This window comes from Sinocyclocheilus rhinocerous, unplaced genomic scaffold (genome assembly GCF_001515625.1).
Source record: "Sinocyclocheilus rhinocerous isolate Xijiao unplaced genomic scaffold, SAMN03320098_v1.1 scaffold215, whole genome shotgun sequence".
Taxonomy (NCBI): domain Eukaryota; kingdom Metazoa; phylum Chordata; class Actinopteri; order Cypriniformes; family Cyprinidae; genus Sinocyclocheilus; species Sinocyclocheilus rhinocerous.
In genome coordinates this window covers 219,073-231,965 of record NW_015660885.1, presented here as the reverse complement: position 1 = coordinate 231,965, position 12,893 = coordinate 219,073, and the positions used below count along the sequence as shown (strand labels likewise).

General features: G+C 36.2%; 1 protein-coding gene across 3 annotated transcripts in view; it reads right to left on the bottom strand.

Moving 5' to 3' along the window:
* LOC107725770 (platelet-derived growth factor D-like) overlaps positions 1 to 10,489 on the bottom strand; it is a 32,353-nt gene extending 21,864 nt beyond the window's left edge. The window contains exons 1-2 of one of the 3 annotated variants that reach the window (XM_016535164.1): positions 10,158 to 10,489; positions 656 to 866 (exon numbers count right to left, since the gene is read on the bottom strand). In XM_016535164.1, the coding sequence (XP_016390650.1) occupies positions 656 to 866; positions 10,158 to 10,374 (428 nt within the window). In that variant the 5' untranslated portion in view covers positions 10,375 to 10,489. The remainder of the gene's footprint in view (positions 1 to 655; positions 867 to 10,157) is intronic. The other 2 variants (XM_016535165.1, XM_016535166.1) reach the window with 2 other exon arrangements.
* Positions 10,490 to 12,893: the final 2,404 nt, after the last annotated feature.

Sequence of the window (12,893 nt, the reverse complement as noted above, 5' to 3'; positions counted from 1 at the left end):
ATTCCGCGATTCCGTCTGCGTTTTCCGCATCGCAGAAATCATAGGGCCAGAATTATAATGGGTTCTATTGTCTTTTCTCGCATCGCACCACGACGCTCGCGTCCGGTGTAGACACGGTATGAGTTTTTTTAATGGCTTAGTTATAGCCCTGCTTGTTCTTATTAAATATCTGTATTGATCATATCATCACATTATTTACTGCCATCTGCCATGCGTGCCACAAATTAAAGCTTGGCGAGCCGCATAAGGCTCGCGAGCCGCGCAATGAGTACCACTGATATAGACCAACCCCAAGAGTCAAAGTGACACTTTCTCAACAGTTTAAACAGATCTAATTCATTATTCATGAACTCATCCATTCCTAAGCTCCGCCCTAACCTTCAGACTCCATTCTTCACCTACACTTAAGTCTTAAATAGATCTAATTCTTTATTCATGTATTCATTCATTCTGAAGCTCCACTTTCACCTGAAAACTCCATTCTCCGCCTCTACTCAAAACTCTTAAATTGGTGTAATTCATTATTCATAAACTCAAGCATCCGAAGCTCCGCCCTCACCTGCAGACTACCATTTTTCTCGGCCTCCACTTAAAAGTCTTAAATAGATCTGATTCATTATTCAAGTACTCATCCATTCTGAAGCTCCGCCCTCACCTGCAGACTCCATTCTCTGCCTCCTCCAGTCCAAACTGAGCATCGAATTCCAGCAGGATGCATGTGTGGGGCGGTGAGAGCAGTTTCCATGACAACAGCAGGTTGCGGGGGTAAGAGCTGGGGAAGCGCGGGCTCTGGACATGACCTCCGCCTTTGACCATTATGACCTCTTCCTTCCGGTACAAGTCTGTGAGGCGATTGCTGTCTGTTACTGGTCACAACTCGGACAGGTTAGTGTGTTACTCTCGGAGACAAACAAACACACACAGATATACACAAATACAACACATAAAGGTTAGAATCTGTTTCATTTCAGTTCATCCCAGTTCAGTTCGGTTCAGTTCAAAAATCTAATTCTCTTCAGGAAAATAGACCAATTAACTTCTAATTCTCTTGAGGAAGCAAACTAAAATCACTTAGATCCATAGCAAACGAATTTGCTTCAAAATTGTCTTCACAAAAATTAATTAAGTCACTTCTAATTCTGTTTAGGAAGTGAAGTTACTTCTGATGCTCGTTGTGAAGTTATTTGAATTAATTTTTGATTCTCCTCAGGAAACTAACCCAATTCACGTCTCTCTTTTTTTTCTCAGAAAAAGAACTTAAGTCACTTTAGATTCTATTTACATCCAAAACAAACTAAATTCACTTCTGATTCTCTTTACAAAATAAAAAGAGACTTCTAAGTGATGTTTATTTATGATGCTCTTTGGGGAATGATCTGAATTGACTTCTAATTCACTTCAGAAAAATAACAGAATTCACTTCGGATTCTTTTCCCCAAAATAAACATTTTAGATTCTCTTCAGATCCAAAAGCAAACTAAATTTAGCCTACTTCTGTTTCAAATGATTTAATCGTGTTCAGGAAGTGATGTTTATTTACTTCTGATGCTATTTCGGAAATGATCTAAATCCACTTCTATTTCTCTTCAGGAAAAGAGCTAAAGTCACTTTTGATTCTCTTCAGAAGAAATAACTTCATAATATGCTAAATTTTATTATAATAAGAACTTGTAATTCTGTTCACGAAGTGGCGCAAATTTACATCTGATGCTCTGTGAAGTGAAGTGATCCGAATTCACTTCTGATTCTCTCCCAAAAAACAACCTAAATCATTTTTAATTCTCTTCAGGAAAATAACTAAAGTCACTTTGATTCTGTTCAGAAAAAAGAACCGAACTTTCTTCTCTTCAGAAAAAGAGCTTAATTCCTTTCGAATTCTGAAATGAATTTGTGAAGTGATCTGAACTGACTTGATGATTCACTTTTGATTCTCTTCAGAAAAGTGAACTGAATTAACATCTGATTAAAAGGAAATAACCTGAAATCCCTTTCGACAACAATCAATTCACTTTTAGAATTTGAGCTTAATACCTGAACCGAGTTCACTGAAATGGACCACAGAATCTCTGACAGAACACAAACACACACAAACATGAGTAACACAAGAGAAGTAAATGGCGACAGGTCTATAGAAAAAGACAGGCATGCTTTTAGCCCACAAAAGTAAAATATTAAAAATAGCAGATGTTATGCAACAGGAAAACAAAGATATAGTGACAGTTCATGAATCTTTAAATCAGACCAATGAGCACATCGGATCGCTGTAAAGAAAACTAGGAATTCATGATACACTAATCGAAAGTGACGACATTGATGATGACCTGATCCGATGTCAAAATGATGCATCCATGCTGATGTTTTCATTTCCAAAAGCTCCTTGACTCAGCACCACCACAGCGTTCACACACACACAGTTTCCCTATTAAGTGAATTGCAAGTATATTTCATTAGGTATATGGTCAAATTTTAAATAAATGTATTTTGTTTTATCATATAGCTCTTGTATTAAGTGAATTACAACTATATATTATAATCTCTCTAGCTTTTGTCTGCTCAATGGTATTACTGTTAACTAAAAACTATCCAAAAATATTTTAGTTAATTAAAATGAAGGCGAAATGAAAAAAAAAATATATTCACAAATTTAAATTAAATGAAAATTAAAAATGCTGCATTGGCAACTAACTGAAATAAGTTTAAATTGAAGCACTAAAAATTCTAATTGGAAATAAATAAAAACTAAGACTGAACTAAACATAAAACTGAAATATATTATGTTATATACTAATTAGGTTTAATTAAACGAATTAGTATAAAAACTAAAAAAGCTAGTTCAAAATATTAATAAAACTATATAATAATAATAATATACAAATATTACTAAAATAACACTCTCTACCATCCTGTATGGACTGCTTTTACTGAGCTTGTTGCAATGCATTATGGGGTTGCCAATTGTGTGCCTTGGAATTAGTCAAAAGAATTTGGTCTGTAATGAATGAGTCTTTCATTGCAGTCAGAATTTATAATAAATTTATCTCATTTTACAACATCAAAACGTGTGTGTGTGTGTGTGTGTGTGTGTGTGTGTGTGTAATAGTCTATTGAAGTGTTTTACAGACATATTTCGCCATCTCTGATGATCGGAGAAAAAAATAAAACAAATCTAGACTTGCATTCATGTGCGAGATAATGCCTGACTCTGTGTGTCTGTGTGTGTGTGTCCCACAATGAAGGTTATTCTGGTCAAGAACTGCCCACTTAGACGGGAAGAGACCATTTAACTGATATATAAAGCGATCAGTCACAGTTCATTGTGTTTTAATGTGCCATTTAGGGTCAAGTTGATACCACAGTAACATACTTACATAAAAATAACCCATTCAAACAATACTATGATAGAGACCATCAGTGGCTGTAGGAAAAACAAGGGAAACTCTTCCACAAGTATCAAATATAATCTCATGACGGTGGAAAACATTTCACCATTCAACAGACGTTTCAACAAGAACTAAACAGTAATAACCTATGCATCTGTCCAGTTCATAAAAACATTAGCTAATTTCTCTCATGTTCGGTCTCTGTTTCTTTCTCTCAATATTTCAACAACGGCACATTTCAATTTTCAGAGCTAGATGCCAAGAGTGAACAACAATTTTATTCTTCCATCTTGCCCAGGTCACATTTCAATCAATAAATGCCTAACTAACTAAATCTAAAATAAAAAAAATAATATAAAATAATACAAAATATATAACAAAATAACACAAAATATAAAAAAACAGAATAAAAAAAGAAAAGAAAAATAAAAGAAAAAAGAAAAAAGAAATAAAAGAAAAATACACTAAAGAAAAAAAAAATTTCGTAAGCAAAATGGCCATTAAAATTATGCAAAATATATTTTCTCTTTCTTTCGATTTTTCTTTCTTTTTATTTTGGGGTGAAATATGACATTTCTCTACAGATAAATCCATCTGAAGACATGAAGAATTTCCTAGGACAGGAGTTCAGAAAGCATGTGTTTCTATAGACAGATAGAGGTCAGAGGTCAAACACGGGCATAAAGCTTTATGACTCATCAGTGTGTGTGTGTGTGTGTGTGTGTGTTACCCTGCTGTCAGACCGTTTCAGCTGAACTTACAGAAGCATCAAGACACGACACATACCTGCACTGAGGACGTGTGTGTGTGTGTGTGTGTGTGTGTGTCCATCTATTTGTAGTTTCTCTCACCTCGCGTGCTGCTCTGTGCTTGAGTGAGAGATCATGCTGAAACTGTTACACAGTTGGAACCCAAAGCAGAATCTATTCCTGGACGTCTAGAGCCACACGTTATATCAGCACACTCGTCTCAGTTTATTAGTGCACTAATATTCTATTGGAACCTTTGTTCTTGTATCCACAGCAACCAGATGTTCCATCAGAATTTATTGTGAAGAATTAACAGACTCCTGTATCTGCTGCCATGTCTCCATTACCAGTCAATTCTGTTTAAATATATATTTTTAATGATTATTTTGATGTATTTTAAGATTTAATAACATAATACTTGCCTTACATAATACATAATCTTGTCTTAAAGGAACACTCCACTTTTTTTTGAAAATAGGCTAATTTTCCATCTCCCCTAGAGTTAAACAGTTGAGTTTTACCGTTTTCGAATCCATTCAGTCGATCTCCGGGTCTGGCGGTAACACTTTTAGCTTAGCTTAGCATAGATCATTGAATCTGATTAGACCGTTAGCATCTCGCTCAAAAATGAAAATTTCTATATTTTTCCTATTTAAAACTTGACTCTTCTGTAGTTACATCGTGTACTAAGACTGACGGAAAATGAAAAGTTGTAATTTTCTAGGCCGATAGTGTGTGTGTGTGTGTGTGTGTGTGTTACCCTGCTGTCAGACCGTTTCAGCTGAACTTACAGAAGCATCAAGACACGACACACTCCCACCCTGAGGACGTGTGTGTGTGTGTGTGTGTGTGTGTGTCCATCTATTTGTAGTTTCTCTCACCTCGCGTGCTGCTCTGTGCTTGAGTGAGAGATCATGCTGAAACTGTTACACAGTTGGAACCCAAAGCAGAATCTATTCCTGGACGTCTAGAGCCACACGTTATATCAGCACACTCGTCTCAGTTTATTAGTGCACTAATATTCTATTGGAACCTTTGTTCTTGTATCCACAGCAACCAGATGTTCCATCAGAATTTATTGTGAAGAATTAACAGACTCCTGTATCTGCTGCCATGTCTCCATTACCAGTCAATTCTGTTTAAATATATATTTTTAATGATTATTTTGATGTATTTTAAGATTTAATAACATAATACTTGCCTTACATAATACATAATCTTGTTTTAAAGGAACACTCCACTTTTTTTTTTACTCTCATTCCGGCGTAATAATCAAGGAACTTTGCTGCCGTACCATGGGTGCAGCAGGTGCAATGATATTATAAAATAATTATTGATTTAGCCAAACCACAAATTTATGCAATAAACCGAGTATTATATTTAATTAATTTCAAGTTCACAATTATTTTGCTGTTCAGAAGTCTGTTTACTTTTTAAAATAACCTATTTGACTGTACAGAGTTTGCTATTGAGATAATACTGTACTGTTTGAGATACTGTAAACTAACATAAACAATATGCTCTTATTGATTGACTTTGAATCACTTTGCAGTATGTTTTCACTTTCCTGCATTAATTATATTACGACAAACACAAACCGCCGTGTTCCTGGGAGGATTTGGGAAAGGAAAGAGTTTAAGTGGCTGTTTATACCCCTTACAAGGCATTGATGTTGAAGAAGAGTACAAACATATTACTGCAAAAATAAAAACTCACAGGAAACAAGCCTCCAGAACACATGTTCAACACAGATAATGAAGCGTTTGTGCATTTCATTATTTTTGTATTCCTGATCAGATCCTTCCCAGTATGTGGAGAGTGTTAACAACACACACACACACACACACACAGGGCATCACTTGTGAGAAAGTAAATCAATTAGTGCTCAACTGCAGCGTAATGAAACCCAAGCCTTCAACACTCCAGCCAGCTCTTATTAACACACACTCACATCCACTAAACACATCCGTTCTGACATCTCATCTCTCCGTTTCTTCTCTTTCTGTCCTTTACACACACACTCCTGATCCTCCACCCCTTGTGTTTTAGTCACATGGCATTTTATTAAAACAAGGTTGCATACTGTACATCCACGCTACCTGAGCAACTGCCATTTCAACGAATGGGAATGCTAATTGACGGTTTTCTCCTTGCTAGCAACGCATGCAATAACTTGGAAGAGGCCTAAAAAAATATATAATTTTTGTTTCCAAATTCCATTTTTATTTTTTCTTAAATTCTGTGTTTTCTATTGACATTTTTCTGAATTCCGCCCTATAATTTTTTTCCCTTCACAATTCTGTTTTAATTTTTCTGGATTCTGTGTTTTGTGTGTGTGTGTGTGTGTGTGTGTGTGTGTTTTTAATATACTGTACTGTATATGACCAAAAATGTGATTTTTATTTATATGAACTTATAAAACTTTAATCCTTTAATAAATTTACACATTTTTGCAAATTCCCTTATATTTTTCACAAAATCTATTTTCTACATTGTTTAACAATTTTTCATTTAAAACATTTATAAAACTTTAATTTAAATAAAAAAATTTAAATCTAAAAATTTAAATAAAAATGTAACCTTAAAAAAGCCCTTTTTATTTTTTCCACAAATTGTGTTTTATTTTTTAGAGTCTGTGCTTTATGATTTTATACAGATATATCACCAAAACCTTGGGTAATTAAATGAATTCATAAAACTTTACCAATTTAATGATTTAATTTTTTTACAGTATTACAGTACACATTGTTTTATTTTTATTTTTATTTTTAATTCTGTGTTTTATGATGTAAAACAAATTTATCTTAAAAAACTTAATCAAATGGGTTCATGAATAATTGAATAACAAAATGTTAAATTTTTTCAACAAAAATAGGGCTATCATCTATCAATAATAGATTAAATCTATATTATTTTTCACAAATTCTGTTTTAATTTTTCTGGATTCTGCGTTTTACAAATTACTATAAATTTATCATCAAAAACTGTGGTAATCAAATGAATTCGTTAAACTTGAATTTAATCTGGCTTTTAAAATGGAATCACATGAAAATACAACAATTCCTTCACAACAAAACATTGCATTTTTTTATTTTTTTATCAAATAAAGTGACGTTCTCAGACAGCTGGGAATATAAATGGGGATTTGCAAAACATTGTGAAAGACAGGCAATCAAATTCTGCAGTGCTTAGTATTTGATCTATTTTTTTCCCTAATTAACACCATTGTTTCTAAAATAAGAAGTCGTTTGCATGCTCTAAAATCACAGATGTAATGGGAATAAGAGATGCGTGTCGTCATACAGACATGATGCAGCTCACAGATGTCTGATTTCATGAGGGAAACACTGAGCTAATGGACATGAAACACCCAGTGCTGAAACATGCCCACCCTGACACACACACACACACACACACACACACACAGAGATCAAACGACTTAATCACACAGATCTGCGACTGAGGGCTCTGTCATTATGTGTCTGTCAACTAGTTTTACAGTCATGGAGTCATTCATCACACACACAGACACGCACTGTGAATAACTGGAGCCTGATGTGTCTTCTGTTAGAAACGATGAATGTGTGCTAGCAGACAGCTGTGTGTGAGATACAGACAGAAAAATGCTGAGTAAAGACGCATCTTCCTGTCTGCATGTAAAAATGACAGAAAACAGGCTGCCGCACACACACACACACACGTCTAAACGGAAACACCTTGTGAAGGACTTTTTTTGTTCATATACACATACAATATCAGACCACCTACAAAACGCACACACACACAATGAAACAGGAACAACAATTCCTTCCACAATCCAAGAAGTGTGTGTGTGTGTGTGTGTGTGTCTGTGTTGTGGGGAATCCCATGCCAGATTCCTCATCACTGATGGCTGGGTGTGAACCGGGACACCCTGTGACTCATTGCCCTAAAATAACCATATTTCAGCTGTTTTACAACACACACACACACACACACTCTCCATCTCATCGTCCACTGCTCAACAGTTCTGTCAAACACAGCAGCCACATCACAAAAAACACGCGCACATCTGTACAAGGGTAGTTGACACGTCAAATGGTGTGACTTGCTTCAAGTACAACTATTTAAACATTTCCTAAATCTTTCAATTTTTTATTCATTCAAAGAATTATGCATGCAATTTTTAAGCTAAAAACGTCAATCAACAATTACCCTCGCACACCTGTAGGCGATCGATAGGTGCGTAGGATAAACGATCAAAAACAGGTCAAACAAAGCAGCAAACAAAAAAGAAGAAGAAGAAGAAATCCTGCACATAATCCGTAATGTATTGCAAATGTATCAAAAATAGATTTATTCACAACGTCTCAGTTCTATGACCTTCATCAGGCATATGCAGACAGTTCCCTTCAAGGTAAAAATGTCAAAAACACACAACAAAATTCTTAATATTTTAACAAATTAAAATGAAAACAGAAAATACAAAAAAATAAAAATAAAAACTATATCTCAATGGTACTAAAATAAACTGATTGCATGCAATTTTTAAGGTCTCATTAATTGAGAGCAGGGTTATTATAGTTAAAAAAATAAACCCATAAAAGAAATAAATACATTTTTTGTTACTTGAAATTTCATTTTATTTTAGCTAGTTGCCAAAACAACATCTTGTGGTACTAAAATAAAAACAGATTCAGATACTACTTAGAATATATTATCAATAATTTATGGTTTATTTAAATAGTCTTGCAGTGCAACAAGTGAATTATTAAAAAGTACAAACTACAAATTATGCACTGCAAGACTATTTAAATGAACCATAAATTATTGATAATATATTAAATAAATTCCAAAACAAATTCCAAATAGTAAAAATCATAATGTTGGAAAAATCTATTTTACTGGTCAACAACTGTTGGGGAACTAACACACACACACACACACACACATACACAGCTGACCTCAAAGGTTCCAAAAAATCAGATCAAATATTAATAATTTACATTATCATATTTTTGACACAACCAAAGTCTAATCTGTGGTTAAACTTGTGAACATTTACATTTATGCATTTGCCAGATGCTTTTATCAAAAGCACCCAAGCTTTTCATCAGTACATGCATTCCCTGGGAATCGAACCCGTGACCTTGTGTCGCTAGCATCATACTCTACGGTTTACTACTGCTACAGGAATACAGGAACTGGTTAAGTATCCTCCCATCACATTAACTCAGTGCAGAGAAGAGATCAGGCATGTGACATGAGCAGAGACGATCAGAGAGCTGCAGACCTGTCATAACACGCTTCAGCTGATCACCACATCAACCAAAACTGAGGAACATTCATGCCCGTTCACATCCACAGTGACCACAGAAAGCATTTGCAGCACTTCAAAAAGTCTGAATGTCATTCATGAAATCACAAAATATCAAGGCAAGAGTTCTGAGCTGAACTCATGGCACTTGTCTGAAGCGTTTTGCAATGAATTTTAAGCCACTGCTGTCAAAGTATTTTAGCTAGAAAATGTCTGAATGTCACTGCATTAGATCATAAAATACAAGTGACATTTATTGTAAACACAGACAGCACAAGCACTTTTTACAAGCAAAACACAAAGCAAACAGTTTTGCATGGTTTGAAATGATAAAACAGTGTTGAAAATGAATCCAAAAAGCCACTTGGTGCTTGGTTAAACAGCTAACATAGAAATTCTCAGAACTTCCTTAACGTTTTGGCAAGGTTCTCTCAAAGTTATGAACAAATGTTAGTGGAATGTTACTACTTGTTTACGTTAGTAAAACGTTCTTAGAACATACATGGTTAGCGGGATACTAGAACATATTGATAGTTAATGTGATGAACCACTACACCTGCTAACTAGGACACCTGTGAACTTGAGACTTCATACGTGCACTAAAAAGTTGATTAATAAGACAGTGAGACTTTAAAAAGGATGAAAATGGAAGCTTTTGAGCTCAGATGACACTCGCGTTGACATTTCTAATGGTCCTAATACTTTTGGAGTCACTGAATCTTCCAAACTCACCATTGCTGCGGGTGTTTGGAGCCCTCAGCGCTTTGGAGGACATCACCTGGGCCTGTGTGGCGTAATTCTCACCGCTCAGCACCGCCATGAAGGAGCACACGAGCAGCCACATGATTTGGAACCGAACCGTCCGCTGATGCGTGATCCAGAAGCGCCACATGGACCCAGAGTTTCCACCGCAGCGCAGCGCGTCCGCAGATCCGGAGAACAGGTTCATATAAACCAAGCCGCGGAATCCAACACCTCCGACTTTATCTGCTTGTGTCCCGTTTGACCCCGAGCTTATAATTCCAAGAGAATATTATCCATTCCTTTAACATTTACGGAAACCCGAGGACGCGAGAAAAGTGTCTCGGCAACAATAACGCGTGCGATGCCGAGGCGCGTCCGCAGATCCGGAGAACAGGTTCATATAAACCAAGCCGCGGAATCCAACACCTCCGACTTTATCTGCTTGTGTCCCGTTTGACCCCGAGCTTATAATTCCAAGAGAATATTTTCCATTCCTTGAACATTTACGGAAACCCGAGGACGCGAGAAAAGTGTCTTGGCAACAATAACGCGTGCGGTGCCGAGGGATTCCCAGAGTTCACACATCAAACTCCTGCTGAAAGATCGGGTTGGTGCGCTGCTGAGAGATGGAAGGAGAAAGAAAGGAAGCCCAGGAGGGCTGGACCCCCTTCATCCAGTCAGGACGAGGAAATAACGCCCGTGGGGCGCGTTTTACTGAGTGTTTGCTGGAATACTTTCCCTCGGTGCGTAACGCTGCCACTCTTTTCCTGTTTGTTTCGCCAGCAAGGAAAGTTTTGAGTTTCCCTGAGGAGAAACAACAAGCGCGGCGGTACGCACGGGATTCAAACATTCAGCAAACTGCAGGCCATGACTTGAATTCAGTGTTCAAACTCTTTCCCAGTGAATTATAAGAGTGTTTATAAAGTCTAATGGGAAGAAATATAGATAAGTGCTTACTTCAGGGCTTCCTCATGAACAATTGCACCTTATCAGATGAGGTCATTTCCGCTCTGGGATCTGAATTATTGGCTGTGTTTGCTATGGAATAATAACTTACCAGTAGTACTTTCTACACTGTATACTGCATACTACTTAAATAGTATGTGAAATACGCACTATACAACGATAAACGATTCAAACAGCAGTATACTGTTGCTTATATATGCTTTTGTCACGTGATCTCAACCAATTATCAACTCAGAATTCACATATTTTGGCCTGCAATGTTCTGTTACAGTTTGAATGTAATATTTATTTCAAAATATTTATAAAAAAAAAAAGAAAGAAAAATTATCATCTCAAAATTCACATATGTTGGTCTGCAGTTTTCTGTTAAAGTTTGAAAGCAATATTTTTTTAATAAAAAAAAAAAAAAAATTATCATCAGTCGTTACATAATTAGATAAGGATTAAATTATTTGGCATTTTTAATTCTATGTAAAATTTCTTGATTTTAAAATTACAGTACTGCTCATTTGTCACTGGAAATGGAAGGTCAAGTTGAGCGCAATGCATTGTGGGATAGTATGTTTTGTATTGCACACTTTGTCAGATGTCTTTTAGGTTCTCAATGCATACAGAAATATTTGCACTTTCTGAACTTGTAAGCATTTATAGTCATTTCCAAAGAGGACATGTTATACGTAAACTCAAAGTAACAAACAATTCAAATGAATAACTTACAAAATCCTAAAATTTGGATGCATAAAATGCATTGCGTTGGTCATGTATACATTCCCTTAAAGCATAAATCTCATGCAATTCAAACTTTGAATAGAATTAAGCATTAACAATTAGATTAGAGACTATGAATTCATAAAGTGCATAGTCAGGTCTACGCCTGAGTGAGAGTAATAAAGCTGGTCTGATCCAGACTGTGCCCGCTTTTCCCGGCCCGGTCCTGTTCTGAGCTCAGGGTGTGTCACGATTTACCTCCTGAGGGACGCTATGTGTGAGGTGTGTGTGTGAGGTGTTGTGGGTAACCAGGGCCAGTGTTCATAGTGTTGACACAGAAACTCTAGCGTACATCCTGATGTTTATCTTCATGTCTTTGTATTTCTCTCTCTCACACACAGTTTATCTAAATGTGTTTGTACAGGAAACGGCCTGTTTATATTCTCCCTTTGCGCTAAACACACGTTTGCACGGCTACACTAATGGACAACACATCTAATGAGTGTTTTATCTAGGAGTTACACGTGTCATTTTTAATGCTTTTTGCTCATACTTATGTTTCCAACACTACGTATTAAACATCCCACAGTGTTTATGCTTCAAACATGAATAATTCCTTAAATCAGTCTATTTTTACTTAAGCCTAACAACCACTGAGAACAACCTAGCAACCAGAACATTTTAGTAACCCCATAGCAACACATTAGCAACATCCTGGCAACCATTAAGCAATGCACTGAAAACCACTCAGAACTCCTTAGCAAGCAAAATATTTTAGTAACCACATAGCAACAGCTTAGCAACATCATAGCAACACCCTAGCAACTATTAAGCAATGCACTGAAAATCACTAAGAACGCCCTAGCAACAAGAACATTTTAGTAACCACAAAGCAGTGCACTTGAGAACACTTTAGCAACACCCTGGCACCCTTAGGCAATGCACTGAAAACCACTCAGAACACCCTAGCAACCAGAACAGTAACCGCATAGCAACACACCTAAGAACAGATTTACAACATCATAGCAACACCCTGGCACCATTAAGCAA